General features: G+C 28.7%; 1 protein-coding gene across 1 annotated transcript in view; it reads right to left on the reverse strand.

The window, feature by feature from the left end:
- Positions 1-11,302: 11,302 nt before the first annotated feature.
- LOC107449503 (uncharacterized) overlaps positions 11,303-19,948 on the reverse strand; it is a 114,476-nt gene continuing 105,830 nt past the window's right edge. Inside the window, exons 11-12 of the mRNA XM_087155848.1 lie at positions 17,468-17,776; positions 11,303-11,805 (exon numbers count right to left, since the gene is read on the reverse strand). Coding sequence (XP_087011974.1) covers positions 11,690-11,805; positions 17,468-17,776 — 425 coding nt within the window. The 3' untranslated portion in view covers positions 11,303-11,689. The remainder of the gene's footprint in view (positions 11,806-17,467; positions 17,777-19,948) is intronic.

The raw sequence follows: 19,948 nt of genomic DNA on the forward strand, positions 1-19,948 counted from the left end.
ATTTCTTTTAACAAAATAAACCACCTCTTTTATCATCGTCCTATGTTGGGGAGAGGTTGAAAGTCAATGATGAAGACTCCTTTAATGATTTCCTCAGAAACAGTTGATTTGTTTTGTGAGGTTCTAGGGTTGAAGTCCTATATTTTTATGAAAAGCTAAAAAAGCATCACATATTTTTCAAAATTAGCCTGTATTTTTTTCCTATAATAACTTTTTTTTTTTTTTGCATCAGAAGACAATCTTCTGGATTTTTACTGATTTATTTTATTTCCTTCCTCCTTAGCTAATCAAGATTAGTTTGAAATTCACTTGTCCTTGATCCAGCTCAATAACAAGTCAGGGGCCTTACAAATAGTGCTCTCCCTCATTTCCTACCTCTTGAAGTTGTTAAACAGTAGTTTCAAATAATGACTAAGTTTCTTCTACCTATTAGGCTGTAGGGAGCTCCTTGGAGCAACTCCTTTTTTGTCATTTCCATGGTGGCACAGGACAGGCAACCATATAATAGCAGGAATGGAATGAATCATTTCTGCTTTTCCATTTAAAGGGTATTTATCAATTTCATTAAAGTCATTGAGGAAGGGAGGAAGGTATTGAAATTGCAATAGTCTGTCAAAATCTTTCTTTCTCTCTCTTCTACAAATCTCTCATCTGTGGGTTATTCTATTTAAAAAAAGAAAGTTGAAGGGGCCTCTTTAGGTCAGGGGTTGTTTTATGCACCCATTTCTTATCTTGAATTGGGCTTGTATGGTGTTAGTTCATTTGGAGGAAATGAATGTAACTTAATAATCTGATTGGACCTCCACTGCCTATTTGAAGAAATCCTTTGAGGAAGAAATGAATGATGTCTTAGTCTTTTGCAGGTATTTTGTTTTAGTGCTTTGTAAACTTAGACTACTCTTTTGTGATTTTTTTTTCTTAACAGTTCCTGAGCTAAATTATTAATGTCGTTTTCTTTTAAAGTGCTAACTCTTGTTTTTCTCTTAAAATTATGTTAATATTTTGTTTCATCACGATTACGTTTTGTTTATTTTTATTACGTATATGTATAATCTGTTTTAGTTTTGAAAACAAGTTAAATTTTAAGTAAAAGATGCCGAATCATTTCACACGATTTCATGCTGATTGACTTGATTTAGGGGATAAAAGTAATGGTAAAGTTAGACTGGTGTCTGATGGGTAAAGATGAATATTCTGCTTACTGCACTGTTTCTCAGTGTACAGTTAATATTCAGTAACAGTGGCAAGATTCAGCTTTTGCTGCATTCTGGCACAACAAAACATAAGAATTATAATGAAAAAAAAATAATGATGCTTCTCAAAAGCATCTTGTGATTGCTGATGGCAATAGTGTTTGTTTGGAATCAGGATCCAGTACTACTGAATCAAAAACATATGCACTCTTACTCCAGAAGATAAACTATTATGGTCGGAGATTATTTGGACTATCCTTGTTGCTCTGAGCAATTGTTTTTTTTTTAATGCAGGATGATGTAAAGAAGTATTTTCAGGTGTCTTCCCAGACTCAAAATTGTGCTCTGGGATGACTTTGCATTCCATGAAAGTATCTATATCTCATGGACTTAGTCCTTAATTTTTTAAACAGATCACCAATGAGTTCAAGAAGGAGAAACACCTTAATGTTTGACGAGACGCTCAATGATTGAAATTTAGAGCAATTTGATGTGCACATTTGTTATTGGTCTAGTAGTGGTAGTGGTTTATCTGAAAGATACTTAGGTTCAGAACTGTTGGGGCATGCAACTGCCCTAAATATTTTTAAGGCAATGAAAATATTTTAGATTCTCGTGAAATAGATTTAAAGCATATAATGATGCTTGGGTCCGATGGACTAAATGTTAATAAATCTTTGTTTCAGTTATTTGGCAAAAAAGTTACACAGATTATATAACTAATTAATGAATATATGAACATGAAACTTGCATGTTATACATAATGCCTTTGGTAAAGGTTCAACAATAGAAGAGTTTGGGAATGTTGTTAATTTTTTAGAGAATATTTATTCCTAGTTTGAAAAATTTCCTTCTGCGAAAGAGGATCTCCAAAAAATTTGACTATATTGGTTGTGAATATTCAAAAATATCGATAAATGTTGTGAACTGTCTGATGAGTGGCACTTGTATGCAAATGATGAAGGCATTTTTGAGGAAGCTAAATGTAATGAGGATTTTTAATTTTTATTTTGTTTCTTTATTGCTTGTTTGAAATAATCGTGAATTCAATTTTATTTTTTAGAGAGGTTTTAATCTATTAAATTAAGTACTATTTTATGCTATTTAGATCATTTCATTTCTTTTATAATGCTAATTTTGAATTAATTTAATTAGTATGGTACTTAATTATAACAATTTAAATTCTTTAGCTAAATGATCTAATTTAACACAATACTGTTCCCTTTCATTCATTAAATATGCATTTCAGTGTGACTTATGATTGCTTTTGTTTCATATGAATCTATACCAACTTTATTTCTTCATTGCTTGTTTCCAGATAGATTTGAATCTAATTGTGATTTAAATATATTTGTTCTTTGTCCTGCTAAATGGCGCAACAATAAGCCTTGCAATGAGCACTGGCTATATCGCCTCAAATTTTACCAATGAATTGAGAGCAATCAACCTTGCCCTAGACAAATATTCATCTCTTGGTAGTGGACACAGTGGACTGGAGTTTTTTGTGACAGTAAGGTTGAACTAGAAACAATCCATGCTGGCCAGTCAAGATTAACTCAAGATATCCTGCAACGGCCGAGAGATCTGGAAAAATCAAGCAAGATCTTCACCCTGTAATAGATGCCGGCACACATCAGTGTCCCTGAAAACGAAACAGCAGACAGCTTGGCTAAAAAAGGAAGAAATATACATACCAATACCCATAGCCGGACTACTCTGCATGATGCTAATGCAATCACAAGGAAAAGGAACGCCTAAAGATTTGCAAAGAAAAGAGATCTTATCAAAACCATAACCTGTGTAAGATCCAGGCACTTCAGGAGCATAAAAATCGACAGAGATTGAGTACGAACTTTTGACCTTGCAACAATTGCCGAGATACACCACTAACTCCTCACCATGTGTTTGACTGACCTGCAATTTTACACCCCCTGGCTCTCCTTGGGGAATATCCTTCAAGCAAGTGCCTGGATCTTAAACAGGTTATGGTTTTGAGCAACTCTACTCTGACGAGATCACCGAGATTGCTGCCTGTTTATTATTTGTTTCTATTTTAGTTTTCTTTAATTTGTGTGACCCTTAAAACCATTGCATTTAATTTCTTATGTTAAATGCATTGGAGTTTTATCAAGTTATATTGATTTAGTTAAAATTCTTCAATAAAAACTTTGTTAATAATGGTAAGATAAGAAACTATGGTTTTACATACATATTCCTCTTCTCTCCGAACTAGAGCATAGGGCTTCTATCATACCTCTCCATTTGTTGCCAGCAGTGTTGCCAGAACTTAAGATTAAAAAGTAGCGAATGGGAGCTCCAAAAGTAGCGGATTCGAACATTTTGTAGCCCAAATATATATATATATATTAACAAAATTAATATCACAGCATAAGTAAAGTGTAAAGTTTGCCATGTTTTGAGTGCTCTAATTTATTTTGCTATATTTCTGTAAAACAACGCCGTTTGCCAGAAAACACTAAAATTATAATAACATTGGATAGCTCGTTTTTTTCAAGCTTTTTTATGTGTAAAAATCAGTCGGAACTGTCTTCGATATTTTAATGTTGGTGCGGTCTTTGAGCTGCATAAGAATACTAAGAGGTTTCGATCTCAGCTCGCTTCGTTCCCCAACCTCAAGAACCTTAATTACTCGCACATAAAAATGTTCTCACTAGCTAATTTTTTTTTAATAAAAATTATCTCGCGTTTCGAGGAAATTAAAAATAAGACCTAACTAGGACCTAAACTCCAACAAGAAATTCAGAAAAGTTCAACTTCATGGGCCTACATCTGTGTGTATTTAAAAATAAAGGGCAAAAAATCTTTTTTTGATAAGCAAAATAATCTATTTGATCATTTCTGCTCTGAAGTTCGAAACAATACAAAGTACAAACATTCAGCTCGCAGATGAGAAATATGACTTTGCTTTTCTTTGTAACAGCATCAATAATTGTTTCAAACTCGATTGAGAATAGTTTTGATAGTAATTTGGTGAACAAATGAATATTTTGATTTGGGCCTCATATGAAACAGTATTTTAAAGCGTCTACGAAGCAACAAATATTTTTAACTAATTTTTTTTTTCATTTATAGTAGCCGTAACATCTGTTGCAAAGTTTAAAAAAAAACAATGATAAAAAGATAGATTTGCACTAAATGCTCGTAAATATTTTCTTTTCTCGCAGCTCGCTTAGTTGCTGTGCTTACTTTACTTGCACAGTGAAACATGTTAAGTTGACCATCTCTATAAGTTAATCACCCATCTAAGATTTTGATGATCAAGTGCAAAACAGGTAAAAACAATTTATTATCATTTTTATAAGATGACTTCTCTTATAAAATCATCAAATTGTAATTCCACTTCTGATCAGTTTACGCTAGTTTCACTGTAGTAGCTTTAATAATTTTCTAAACTCCTTTTATAACACACAGCATATACATTACCGTGTTTATCATTTAAAGTAATTATCTTTCCTAGTTATTTTGCAATTACTATAAATGTTTCGAAAGGTTTAAAATGTTGACATTTTCGAATTAAAAAAATTGTCGTTATTCAATTTTCCTGATCCCTAAGTGCATTATGTTTCAATTAACTTAGTTATTTTTATTCATAATTTCATTGTTATAGTTAATTGTTTGTTATAATTATAAGTTTGTTATATTTGTTATAGTTATAATTTTATTTATAATTTGAAATTTCATAGTATATATTTTTGTTTTAAAAACAAAATCCATCTTTTGCGTTTCATCGTCATCATTGGGTGGGCCTTGGCCTTCTATGAAATATTTCTTCATGTCGTTCTCCCTGATGCCAATTCTGATTATCATTTGCGTTTGGTAATACGAATTTTATTTTAATATGATAACTATCCAAAACTTCATTTTTATTTGTTTAATTTATTTATTGCATATTTGGCAAAATGAGGTGAAAAATAATAACTGTAACCATAGCTAAACATATTATAGCTTATTTTTAAAAAAAATACTTTCATCATTTACAACGGGCAAATCTAAGCTCTAGAGAGATATAAAAATTTTCCTATTTTTCGTGCAACTGTGAATAGATGGTGATTTACAAAAGTGAAATGCATTCACAAAAAAGCATTTAACAGTACGATATTTTTTGGAAACTCATTGTCATTCACAACAACTATTTTCATTCATCAGGTTTAATGACTTTGGATTTAATTTTTCTGAGTTTCAAAGCTAGTAACGTGATTTTTTTTCTCCAGAAGATAAACGATTAATAATAGTTGGAGTTAAAAAACATTTTCCCCATCATACTCTCCGTGCATTTTTCCATATATATCTTTGCGATTTCCCGAGTCTGCGATTTGAAACATAAACAAGGAAAGATTATAGACTCCATCAGTAAAACATATCAATAAGAATCCAAAACTGAAGCGAGAACGTTTTCAACAGCAACAAAAATGTCCTTTTTAAAAATGGTAAAGAAGCTGCAAACTTTCAGAATCATTTTATAATGGGAAGGAAAAAAATTTAAAAATATATATATATTTCAGTAAGGAAAAAAAGTAGCGCATATTTAAGATTTGTAGCGTTCGAAAAATAATAAGTAGCCCAAAAAGTAGCAAGTAGCGAAAATTCAATTTTCAGTAGCGGGAACTTTTAAAAGTAGCCCAATCCGCTACTTGTAGCCCAATCTGGCAACACTGGTTGCCAGTTGTTTTGCCCCTCTCCATGTCTTTCCTATTGTTTTCAATTAACTTATAATCGTCCTACAACAAGTATTTTTAGTTCTTCCTCTTTTTCTATTACCTTGAAGGTTCCCATCAAAACCTTATTTTGCTTTAAATTTTTCAGGTTTATGTAGAACATGACCAATCCATTTCCATTTATTAATTTCTAGTTCAATTGGTTTCTGTTTTGCTTTTCTAAGGATTTCTGTGTTACATATTTTATGGAACCACTTAATACGTGAGATTCTTCTTAAACTATTACTTGAAGTTTTTTCATGTTATTTTTATTGCAGTGCCATGTCTCAGATCCATAGAGTAAGACAGATTTAACATTAGTATTAAAAAGTCTTAATTTTTGTTGAATTTGTTATGTTTTTGTTTTTTCCAGAATTAATTACGAATAACGTAGCTGCTTTTGGGCTTTGTTTAATCTACAGTACAGAACCCGTTATCCGGAAATCAGAAAACCGGAAAACCAAAAAACCGGAACAAAATTCGATAAATTTTCCCCCCCATTTAAAAAAAAATTTTTTTTTCCTCATAAGATTTTAGAATTTTTCTTTCTTTTTTGAAAGATGTTTACCTTACCATCATTTTGGAAATAATCATTAGTGTATTACTCCATCGTTTTTTCTTCTTTTTAAGATTATTTCCAAAAAAAAAATTTTTTTTAGTTAGGTTTAACAATAAAAAAGCGGCTTTTTGTAGCGATTCAGAAAACCGGAAAAATCAGTTATCCGGAATAGCGATGGTCCCGATCGTTCCGGATAATCGGTTCCCTACTGTATTTAGTATGTCTTCATCAATTCCTCCTTTGTTGTTAATTATACTTTCGTGATACGTAAAACTATTTATCTCCTCTAGTTTGTTATTTGCTAAGAATAACTATGCTCCTGCTTCCTTATAAAATTCATTAATTTAAGTTATAAATTTCATCAGTGAATATGTTTTAAATTAGTTGAATTTAAATTTATTTTTAAAGATATTGAAGGCCTTTATTTGTAATTGCAAAATATTGAAGTAAATTTTTTGCATTTTAGTGTTTTATGGAAATATTATTTTACATCTATAACTTTCTGTTCCAAAATTTCAATAATTCTGGGGCAGTTTTTATAAAAAAAAATCAATTGCTTCTGGCATTTTTTTTATATAAAGCCTTTGTAAATTATTCTTAAACTTTGCGTGGATTTGATTTATCAATTTTAAATCATGAAAGAGAGATACAAACATAAAGCTGCTCATACTGAAATTGTTTATACCTAACAAAATTCTGTTTTAACAGAAAAAAGTTCAAAGCAAATATACTGTTCGTTCTGAGACAAAAGCTTATTCTTGATGCAACATCCCTATTTGTGTATAAAATAATGTAATGGAAAAATCAAAGATTTTTTTTTTATAAATTTTTATTTTCTTAAAGCAAAAAGTAAATATTTACAATTTTAGTAATGATTTCAAACAGTGGTCGGAAAAAGTTATTGTTGTAGGGGGAAACTACTGCAATTGCTACTTTTTTTGAAGTTTGTAGTGTGGTGCTACTCTTTAAAAAAAGTAGTGTAGTGAGTTGTGCAATACAAAAAAAAAGTTGCTTGTAGCGATTCCTGACCTCTACTTAAGTATGGAAACAAGGTTTTAACACAACAAATTTTTTGAATTTGATGGATAAAAAATCTTCATGGGTCTATCGATAGCTGCAAGATGCAGTAAAAATGGCTAAAAATTAACTTTTGTCTATGGCTAAAAATTAACAAGAATTACATATTTAGTATCACATGTAACTAATATTTAAACTAGCTGTTACGAATAGATAATTTATCACTTTGGTTGCATTTTTGCATGAGAATGTCTACTTGTGCAACATTGGTGTTATTTTAAAGGATGGGAACATATTTTTGATGTACTTAATTTCTTAGATGAAATAAAAGAGCATAGTAAACTTAACAAAATTTCAAGTATTTGAATATTTCCTAGCATTTCTTAAATTAAATATTCGTTGTCGAGAAAGGCATAAAAAGTTGATGGTTAAATAAAAAAATTCGAGGGAAAAAATGTTTTAGAATAACAAACTGGCTCATCTAAACATGAATAAAACATCTTATTAATAAGCCAATATTTTATTCAAAACCATTTTGAACATAGGTGTAAATTAAGTTCCCCCGGCCAAGTTCGTCACCCTAAAGTAGTATTGCAATACATTTCGAAAGTAATTTGTAATAACTACATTATGAAAAAGTAGTTGTTGTTATAATTACATTTGTAATAAAGTAGTTGTAGTAAATAACAAAAATGTGTATCCGACCACTGATTTAAAATGACTTGACAAATAAATCGGCTGTGTGTGTAAACTCAAAATAAATAAACATAAAGAAAAACATATTTAGCTCTAGTTACATGATTTTAAAACACAGCCATAGGAACAAGGAATTGAAATATTAGATATTTTTTTAAATAAGAATTACACTTAGCTACAAAATTAAGGATAGAAAAAATTTCATGATTCTAGTAAATTTTTCCTTAAAAAATTTGAATCTTCAGCTAGATTTTTTTGTCTGATGGTCCTTAATATGGGTATTTTTAGATGCTTTTTAAAATTATATAAAAATGCTTGAAAAGGTTTCAATATTAAAATGTTTTTTTAGAGCAAAATAAAAAAAAAATTAATTTTATTTTTCCTGTGTCAACTTTAAACTGAGAGTTTCTTAAGATATATAAATAATTTTATTCAATACTATTAATAGTCATATTCATTTTCTCTTTCCACTTTAAAAGAAACTATTCTATTCTTGAACATTTATTTCTCTTAGCAAAAACACAGTTTTTGTGCTTCGTTTATTTTACTTCATATAACATTTTTAACAACAAGATTTTAACTAATTATTACTTAGTGTTTTTATATCTATTTATAATTTCTACACTAATAAAAATTGCATTTTAAGCCAAAATTTAATTATTTATGAAATGCTGCATTTTTATTTTATTTTTCAATAAAAGTTTGTAACATTAAAAATCTGTTTTAATTTTTATTAAAGCTTAGACTTCCAAAATTCATCCAGCCAAAATTTGTCGTAAATTTCATTAAAAAATATTTATAATTTCTTTTTTTCTTAACTAACTATTACTAATTCCACAATAATAATTTCGCAGATTTCCTGTAATAATTCCACAGAGAATTGAATCCACTATTACATATATGTTGTCTTTAAAATCTCAAAACTATATATTTACAAGTTCATTTTCTTCATATATACTAATTCACAATACAAATTAGATAATTCGAAATAACACTTATCTCAGGATAGGATAAAACAAATATCACTAAATAATATAAAATAATTTGTGAAGGTAAGTACTTAAAAAGAAAATAACACTAGAAGAAAAAAAAAGAATAAAATTTAAAAAAAAAAAATGCTTGACATTTAAATATCAAAAGACAATTTTAAAATTAAAGCAAAATAGAAACTGTGAAGTCAAAATTTTTTTATTACCGGAAGCAAGTATATGAATAAAATAGCTAAAAAAATTTTTGATTAGACAAAATACATGAAATTTCTTTTTTGTTACAATAAAAAATAAATTAATATGAAAAATATTCTTGATTAAATTGTATTTTGTTTATCAAAATTAAGATTTAATTGTTAAATAAAAACATGTAAGCTAAAAAAACAACAACTATGTAAAGTTTAAAACATTCAGTAATGTCAAATTTTACTTGATATAAAATAAGCTCACACTTCAAACAACATTCTAAAAAAGAGTAAGAATAAAATAGTATTGTGCAGATGATAAGTTCTCTACTTTTTTTCTTTAAAAAATTTTCTGAATTTTTTTTTTTTTTCATTTTCTTTTTAAAGTTAAGTTTAATCTTCTCTGCAGGGATGCCAACTGTTTTGTTCTGCAAAATATAGTTTATAAAGTGGTTGAGTATGAAACAAAGAAGGTTTCAGAATTCTGTTTAATTTTGAAAAATCTTTGAAATGTTATCAAGCGATAATTGGAAAAAAACGGCATTTTATAGTTATATTTTAATTTATTTTATGTTGTGATGGCCAAAATTAGTTTTCCTTGAACTTACTAAACCAAGAATCAAATATTAAAATACAACTTTTGCTTTAACTTCAAAAAAATTCTTTACTAAGTCAAAATTAAATAGAGTTGGCATCACTATATCTGCAAATCCAAAATGAATCTGTGATGCTGGATTGTATGTCATGCTAAATCTGTTATCTGAAATTCTGTTATTAAAAATCAGTGAGGTTTTATTTTACACAAAGCACATGTGTAGTATTGTCAGTATCTTTGAGTTTACTCTATAAAATGGCCTTTCTTGTGCAAGTTCTATTTACCTCAGATACTCTTATGCTGCTTTAATAAATATATTTAAAAATTGAGACAATTTTTCATGAGCAAATCAAATTATGTCCAATATCACCCACAAATAGCTAGACTTAATATATATATATACAGTCAAAACCCGCTATAGTGAACACGGTTTATAGTGAACTCCCGGATATAGTGAACGAAATGTTCGGTCCCGTGCCTTGCTATACCCGTATAATATTATTTTTTGTGGATATAGTGAGCCAAAAAAGTGATGAAGTTGGATATAATGAACTTTTTTCTGTCTTCAACTGATTTTTTTCTTCATTTTTTTGTAATAATTTTGAAATTTCTACTTCAAAATAAATACATATACCGATTTTTAAAACCATCTATAGGTAGCGATAAGCATTTTTTTCTTGTTTGCTTCTTTTATCTTACTTTACCATCCCTAAACAAATCAAGTAGATGTTTCCAACCCAGGCAGATGATGCACCTGTAAGGTGTCAGTGGGATTAATATGCATTTTCTGTCAGAGGGAATGAGTAATTATTCATTATTGGTCAAAGAGTTGGACACTAATATGTGCTGATAAGGCCCTCATTTTAACTCCTTTTTGCTCTCAGTGCAGTTAAAAAAAAACCTGCAAACAAGTGTCTCAAGTTTAACTATGTCGAGCAGTAAACGTAAAATGTTCTCCATTGATGATAAAATGGGCATAATCAGAAAAATTTAAAATGGATGTAATCAAACTGATATTTGCAGGGAATATAAACTATCCAAATCTACAGTTCGTAACATATGAAAAAATAGGCAATTAACAATTTCTGCTCATGAAAAAAATTTAAATGGCAGAAAAAAGTTGAGAAAAGCAGATCACAAGGATATTGAAGAAGCATTACTGAAGTGGTTCAGCATTCAAAGAAGCCGCAATCTTCCAGTATCTGGACAAATGTCGATGAATTTGCTTAGCGATTTTATGAGATTACTTTTATGTGCTCAAATGGCAGGTTAGACAAGTTTAAGAAGTGGACTAACAGAAATTTAGGAAAAATTATCTGAGAGTTGGGAAATGTTTCTTTATCTGATGTTGAGGACTGCTCAACAGCTAAAGATTAATAATTTTTTTTTTTTGTACGCAGGACGAAGAGTAATAAAAAATAACAAATTTTTTGCTACTACATAATATTTTTCAGCCATTAATTTGAATAACGTGTAATAAAAGGGAGGAATTTGGGAACCATTAGTTAAATTGCCCGCATGACGGATATAGTGAACTCCCGGTTATAGTGAACCAAAATTTCGGTCCCTTGAAAATTCACTATAGCGGCGTTTGACTGTATATATATATATACTATAAATATATTACTTTGCTCCTAAGTTTGATCCTTTCAGACCAATCAACAACCATATTTCTTACCCATTCTTCTCATGCTAATTGGTCTAATATGTTATTTCATGTTTATGTCTTCTGATGTGTCATTAACAAATGTCATTGCATTCCACACCACTTGCTGTGCAGATACAGTGACTGCAAGGTCCACTTAAGATTTCGACCTGCTCATTTATGCTGAAGTATTTTCCATATATGTTGCAACCTGCAATATTGTACTTTCTATGTTATTTAAAGAAATAAAATAATAATGTGAAATATACCAAGCAGTAAGAAAATTTTCAATTAAGTTAGTAATTTAAAGGTAATGCATTAGTAATTTAAGTAAATAAATTTAAATGATTTAATTCGAAACTTTAGCCACCCCTCCCAAATTTTTTCTATTATAACAGCTAATCTCCCATTGTTTAATAAGAGGTTGTTACAAGAAAGCTTGAAACTCAGAGCAAGTAATCAAGACTGAATTTTGTACTTAAAGCTGGTGTTTTCAATAGTGGATAAATACATTTTGTGTTCCTAGTTTAAATAAATTGATAAAAAACAACATGCTTTTGTTAAAATATACATACATTTGTTAAATAAACATTCTTTCATATTGTCCTTTCATCTGTGAGAGAGGATTTACCCCTTGAGTCAAAATCAGAAGGGGCAAAGCTAGAGAAGGGTGGTTGAATGATGTAAGGAAGCTTATACTGTAAAATTTGCAGTGGAACTTTTTCCATTCAACCTCTGAATCTTGTAATTATCCAATCATTTAAAGAACATTACATTAAACAACTAGTTAGATAATTATTTCTTTTTCTTGATTCTGGTGACTTGGAAGATGCTTCTAAAGCAAAAATATATGTTCTGAAAGCTCTGAATTTCATTTCTGCAACATTGTACGGAGTCTACTAAAATGCATTGTAAATGGGTATAATAAAGCTTCTTGGGGTTAATCGCTTCTCATTATCGAATGGGAACTTTGGCCTTTCGGAATAAAATTGCATGTCCGAAGATCTTTCGCGAAGTCAATGATGCAAATATCGACTGCAACACATATCCCATTACTTTTCAATTCTTTTAATAATGTATTTAGAGACTGCTCCAATGGTATGCATATATATAACTATTGATTATAGTTATTATTATTTCAACCAAAATACATATGATTTTCTGAATTTTGTATAAAAATCATGTTATTTAATATGTTACTAAGAACCATCAAATAGTAATATCAATACAGGATTTCAGAACTGTGTGTTATTCTTGATAAGAAAGGTTATATTTACAGTCTCGTTTGGACAAACATTTAGTTAAAATGTGTGAAATTTTTTTTCAATTCTCTTAAGAATTTAAGGGATTCAAATTTTGGACCCCATGGTGTTAATTTTACTTTTTGCGTATTTCACCATATCTCCAGAATATTTTAAGCTAATTCAAAACCTTTTACACATAATTATAAAATTATTTTATCCCAAGATAATTTCATGCAAAAAATAACTTTTAGTAAATCTTTCTTATTATTTTATTTAATACTAGTCTAAAAGACATTGAATTGTAATGCTTAAAAGGGTTTTACATCTTTATAAAGAATATAATTTTACATAACAAAATACAAAATTTGAGTGAAATTGGCCGAATAGCTCCTGAAATATCAAATTTTAAATAAGTTGTATACTTAAATTCAATATTTCAGATACGACCAATTTTGTTCAAATTTTGTATTTTGTCATGCAAAATTAAATTCTTTAAAATGATGTAAAAAATTGCATACCATACAATTCAAAAATTTTTTGACTAGTATAAAATGTAATAATAAAAAAAAATATTTACTAAAAGTTATTTTTTTGCATGAAGTTATTTTTGGATAAACGAATTTCATAATTGTGTGCAAAAATGTTTCAATTTGTTGCAAAATTTCTTGAGACATGGTGAAATACACAAAAAGTAAAATTGGCATTAAAATTTGGGCGAAGATTGCAGCTACGCCCTTTATTTTGGAGATTAGAAATCTGAATCCGTCGAAAAAAAGATATGAAATAAGAAATGTACTTTCTCTGATTAAACATAACTTAAAACATCATCTATGCTAATTGATTAGCATATACTTCTCGAATCATAATTATTGAGTCTTAGAAAGAAGTTCTGATCATTAGATCCAAGGTTATTCAGGCTCGTCCATATATTTTTTTGCGCACTGTACGTCTACAAAATCTGTATTGAAGCAAAATTAAGCTTAAATTAAAAACCTTGGGATAGGGTAATAAAACTTCAACCACTGCAACCCCTAATGTAAAATACACCACCTTAAAGTCTTAGTTATTTACTTATAACATAATAAATTTCTTTAGCTCACTGGGATTTGTGACAATGGTTAAGCTACCCATCTTCTAACAGCGTGGTTGGTGGTTCAAATCTCAGCTGACCCAGTTAATTTATTGTTCTAACTTTCTGATCCAATAAGATTGATAGCCATTTAGTATGTTTCTTTCAATATATAATTATTATTTTTTAGTTTAATATTTTTTTAAAAATTTGAAAAAAATAATAATAAATGTCTTATCTTAATATTACTAACTCAAAGACAATCACTAGATATTTCCCAATACCAAAATTTTGGGATGTCGAAAATAGATTATTGTTTTAACAATTCAGTCAAAGCTTTTATAATAATAAATGTCTTATCTTAATATTAGGGTAAACTAACCAGTGAAGGAACACTTAAGCTTCGCTTGCCTTTTAAAAAATCATATTAATTTCAAAATTCGTAATTTCAATTAAATGACAGTGTCAACATATTTGTTACTAATTGCAAACTATGCAAAAAAAATTTCGAGAACTTACATAATATTGTTTTTAAGTTTTGGAGGTTCAAATAACAAGTAGTAAGAAGACCCAGTGAAGGAACAGCTCTTACCAGTGAAGGAACACAAAATTGCCCAGTGACGGAACACTTAATTTTGGTTATTTTTTAATGCTCTTTATGAATTTTTTAGCCATACAAATACAGTCGGACATCTATTTAACGAACTTCCATTCTACGAATTTCCTTATTTTACGAATTTTTTCGAGGAACCAAGAGCATTTTGGAAATTTTTTTGTAAAATAACTTCCATATAGCGAAGTGAATTTTCTATTTAACGAACTTTTCATTGAGATTCACTTTCAATATTTTCCAAAATATTTCTTAACATGTTAAACTTGTTAAAGCAATTTATGGGGTAAATGACCTTGAATTAATTTTCGAAGCCACTGCTTTATGAGATGTATTACTGTTTTGTCTAAAAATTATCTTAGAGAAAGCAGTAAATTCCCTTTCCCTTTTTGTTTGCACTTCAAACGAAAAACTCACTTCAAATTAACGGATTTCATCCGTAGCAATTTAACTTAACGCAAGTGGTAATGTATGTTTAAAATTACTTTTATAATAAATGCAACTATATTTTTATACATAAATTTAGACTTTTTTTAGTTGAAAATGTATATAGCATGATAGTGTAACACTGGATAATGTTTTGCTCTATTTTTGCTTTCCATGCAGATTTCTTTTATGGTTGAGATTTATATGATAAATAATAGATACTAGTTTACAAGATAAAAGTGTATCAATTGCTATTTTAATTATGTCTAGTGTTTAAGAATTTAAAACCTGTTCTGTGCTGTTTAAGTATTTTAAGAGGTGATTTTCTATTTAACGAATTTTCCATATAACGAGCTTATTATTGGTATTAAGTGATTTTGTTAAATAGAGGTCCGACTAAAAACAAGACTATTTGTGAAATTATAAGATACAAGTACTTGTAAAATGCTAACTTTTTTCTGTAATCATGAACTAGAAATTAAAGTGATGTTAAATACAAAATAAATAAAAAAAAATCATTCTTTCTTATAATTTGACAGTCAAATCTAAATCATTGTGTCATCCGATGCTGTTTATTATCATTATTATTTTATCACCTTTTTGTTTACTCTTTTTCCTCTTATTTCTTGAAGCTTTTTTTCTTCTTTAAGTATTTTTCTTTCTTTTTCTTTTCCATGTTCTCTTGTTTTAATGTTTTTTAGATCTTTCAGCCTCTTGAAATTTTTGCCATTTCTCTGAAGTTAGTGCAAAAAGTAATTTATTCGCTTTTCTTCTTATTTGACCTTTCTTTTTATCATCAATATTTGGCCAATATAAATGGCTCTTCCAAACTTCTTCTGATTTTTCAGCAACATTTCTAGAATGCCTTTCTCGAAAATAGACGGGGGAAAGGTGTCTTGAAGTTTGAGGCAAATCCATCTCTTGTTGACTTATATCTAGAGGATCTTCAGAAGTACTGATTTTACTTACAGAATCATTTCTTTTTTCAACTAAGAGAATCAGCATGAGGACTCATTTCAAATTCGATATCTAATATGCATTCATTATCAATACTAGCTTCAGTTCCTAAGTTTGACTTAACCAAGTGGTCTTCTTTTAATACGTGTTTCTTCCATATTGAAAAAAGTACATGCTCTTGGACATTTTCGATATTAGACTCTTCCGTCAATGCTGTGTTAAAAATTTACAACATATCTTGAGGGATTCCCTCTCAAGCTTCTGAAGAAATTGAGTATCGTTTCTGTTTAACTTTGTTTTTTGTTGACGAACTTGCTTCTAAATTCTAACATTGTAAAGTAGTTTCTATAAATTATATAATCACGTTGCTATCCTATAATGATAGCTTATTAGGAGTTCTTGGTGCAAAAGCCAGCGAAAAAATGTTCTATTAAAATTTTTATGATTATATTTAATTAGTTTTCGATTTGTAAACATAGTTTATTAAGTTGCCTAACATTTGATGTAACTACACACCCCGTTAATAAATATAAATTATAATTTTTTCATAAATTAAGCTATTAATTTAACATTTTGAACTGAAATTATTTCAGGAATTATTCATACAATTTTTAACAAAATTTCGGTTGTCCTCTATATAGCAGAATTACTTATCCTAGAGTCATGTAAAATCATATATCACACATTACTGTTCATTCACTGGAAGTATTCCCAGTGAAGGAACATGCCTGTTCCTTCACTGGTTGGAAGTTGTTTTTTATCTTTTAAACAGAATTTTGATGTATAATATGACTAAAAGTACAAGAAAATTAAAAAATTTCTTTTATTTTCATTAACTGGGAGAAAAACCCAGTAAAGGAACACTTGTTCCTTCACTGGTTTTTCATCGTTTGGTGATCCAGTGAATAAACACCCCCTTATCTTAGTACTTGATTATGCTATGGTGCTTTAAAAAAATAAAACGTAACTTCAATAACTATATTTTGAATTCTCCTTTTCACAGTGAGAAAAATAAGACTACTACATGCAATTAATTCCACTTCAAACATATAAGTACAAACACTCACCTTATAATTTTTTCAACGAAACAAGGTGTTGCAGAGATAATAACAAATTCAAAAATTTTTTCAGAGAAATCTATTTGACCAGGTAATCCAAAATATTGCTAGATGACTTCCTATTGCTTGGCAGTAAGCTATTGGTACCAATCAATCTAAAGAAAAACTTTTAAATTCTTATTTTTAATCAATATATATGAAATGTTCCTTCACTGGGTAGTGTTCCTTCACTGGTTGGTTTACCCTACTAACTCAAAGACAACCACTAGATATTTCCCAATACCAAAATTTTGGGATGTCGAATATTGTTTTAACAATTCAGTCGAAGCTTTTATAAGTCCTTAATATTCCCTAAAAGATTTAAAACTAGAAGTCGTAAGGTTTATGGTCTTTTAGGTGTAGCAGGTTCAATTAAGTAAATAATTACTGATTTGTTTGTGTTTATTTTTCATTGTTTTGACTTTAACTACTTTTTATTTTTTGGTAATATTCATTGATCTAAAACTTACCTGAAACTTTAAGTAAGCCCCAAGGATCCTGAAAAAAAGCACCAGATGTTGTACCCTCTGGTGGCTTCGTTGTAATTTTATTAATTGATTTCAAACTGATTCTTGGATTTATTGTTACAGAAGCTGGTCTAATAATTTCTGATTGCTTTGTAGTTTTTGGTGTAAATTCCACAGTAGTGCTTTTAATAACTTTTGCTGGTGCTAATGTTGACTTTGTTGGTGCTAATGTTGACTTTGCTGGTTTAGAGTCTTGAACGATTGGCTGTGTACGAATTCCAAACTTCTCTGTATCACTTGTTTTTACTTTTTCTAAAATATTAAAATTGTTTTGATAGTTTTTAAATAGCAAAAATTCAATAAAAAAATTTTTTAATCCCCAACATTTTATATATATCCTTTAATTATTAATAAATTGGTGGTTAAAATCTTTCAATGTTGAAACAGAAATTCTGCTACTGCTTCAAAAATTTTGAGAACATCTCTGGCTTTTCAAACAAATCTGCACTATTCTCTTAAAGCTGTGTATATAGGGGAGAGTCGGGTGGCCCCGCTCACTTAAGGAGTATTGCTTATATTTCTGTATAATACTGAGTAATAATCAAAATTTTTGTATGTTTCTATTGTTTTATCATCTAATTAAATAATGCAAAAAGAATAAACCAAAAAAAGAATAGTTAAACTTAAAAAAATAGAAATTTAAAAAAACATGTTTTTCAGCTCTTTTCAAAATGTGTCGGGTAGCCCCGCCCAGTTACAAAAATTGTGTTTCTTGGCTATTTTTTCAGGTGTAAATGAGAATGACCAATGTATTGACAATAGATAAACCTCATTTATCATTTTTATCACAAAATTATTTTATTTATTACATATTTATATACTTTTAGTGAATTCTATCATTTAATAACAATAAATGTCATACTTTTTATCATTATTAATGTATATTAATATATTATAATATTAATATATATTTATATTAAATATTTAACGAAAATAATTTAATTTATGTAACAATAATTAATAACAATAGTTGTTTTTCAATTTAAACTTATTTGGTTGATCTCTTCTTATGAACTTAATATAAAATACTTCTTATAAAATTACAAATTCCCTTTGTATTTTGATTGCATTCAAATGCTTCTGTAGATTGATTCGTTCACAAATAAGTGAAAATAAATAAGTAAGCAAATAGCTTATCATAATATTTAGGATTTCTTGATATTAAATTTAATTTGGATATATCAATTACATTTTATAAATATTTAATTTTTCATTTTTAAATATATAAATTTATGTTTCATATAATATTAAAACATATATTTGTTGTTAAAAATGCATATAACATTCAAATTTGAAGCAATAAAATAATAATTTTTGCAACCGTACATTTATCGACGAAATAAAATTGGGCGGTGATACCCGACATTCATGTGAGCGGGGCAAACCGGAATCCAATTTTTTTGTAAATTTGTAATTACTCGAACAATTTTTACATACAAACTTCTTTCTTTGTGCAAATTCAACTTAAGACTACATACTTTAATGCTGTATGTATAGAAAAAATGATTTTTTTAGTATTAGAATGAAGTTTAATCAGAAACATTCAACCAATTTTTCTTAATTTCATGACTACTGTATTCAACATATTTTCAAAACTATTGTTTACCATGTTACCAGCTACATAAATACTTGAAACTTTGAAAATAATCTTTTTTTAATATAACAATTAATGTCCGATGGCCCATTGACTTGAAAAAATATTCTATAGATATGAAATTGACTGTGGGCACTCTCCCGACTGTGGGTACCCGACTCTCCCCTATATCTAAATTTTATACTTCAATAATAACTCAATTCTGTGTTAAGAATTATGAAATGTAGTTATTTTCATTCTTAAAAAAATGTTCAAATATGTAATGCCCGATAAAAACTGCTGTAAATTTTGATTTAAAAAACAAACAAACAAAAAACTGGCCAAAAGTAAATCTGGTAAACAAATTACATTGTAAGGACTTTTTTTTTCTTTTCAAACCCTTAATGGTCCTGTAATTTTGAAGAAAACGATCATAAAAGCGTCCAGAAAATCGTGTGAAACTAAGTCTTTGTACAATATGTGTATTCATGTTTAAATTCTGGGTTAATCGCAAATATACATGTTTGATGAGTGCTGACATTTAGTTAATAATTTTGACAGGAGTGAGAAGGACAGGGTTAATGATGTAGGGTCACTTTTTTTTCTTATTTAAAGAGATACTCCATGCATTTCTTTATAGTAAAATATAGAAGCAAAAACATGAGATTTGATTAAAATATTGTATTTACAGTCACAGGCAAAGTCACAATAATGCTAAACAACAAGTAATAATCAAACTCTTGATTAAAAACAACATTTGACGAATGCGTAGATGGCGGTTTTATAATTAACCGCCTGCAGGATTTGATACATGATTTTCAAATGCATATGAAATGTGGATTTTTGTATTC

This window comes from Parasteatoda tepidariorum, chromosome 12 (genome assembly GCF_982258835.1).
Source record: "Parasteatoda tepidariorum strain Cologne lab strain chromosome 12, Ptep-v5.0, whole genome shotgun sequence".
NCBI lineage: Eukaryota > Metazoa > Arthropoda > Arachnida > Araneae > Theridiidae > Parasteatoda > Parasteatoda tepidariorum.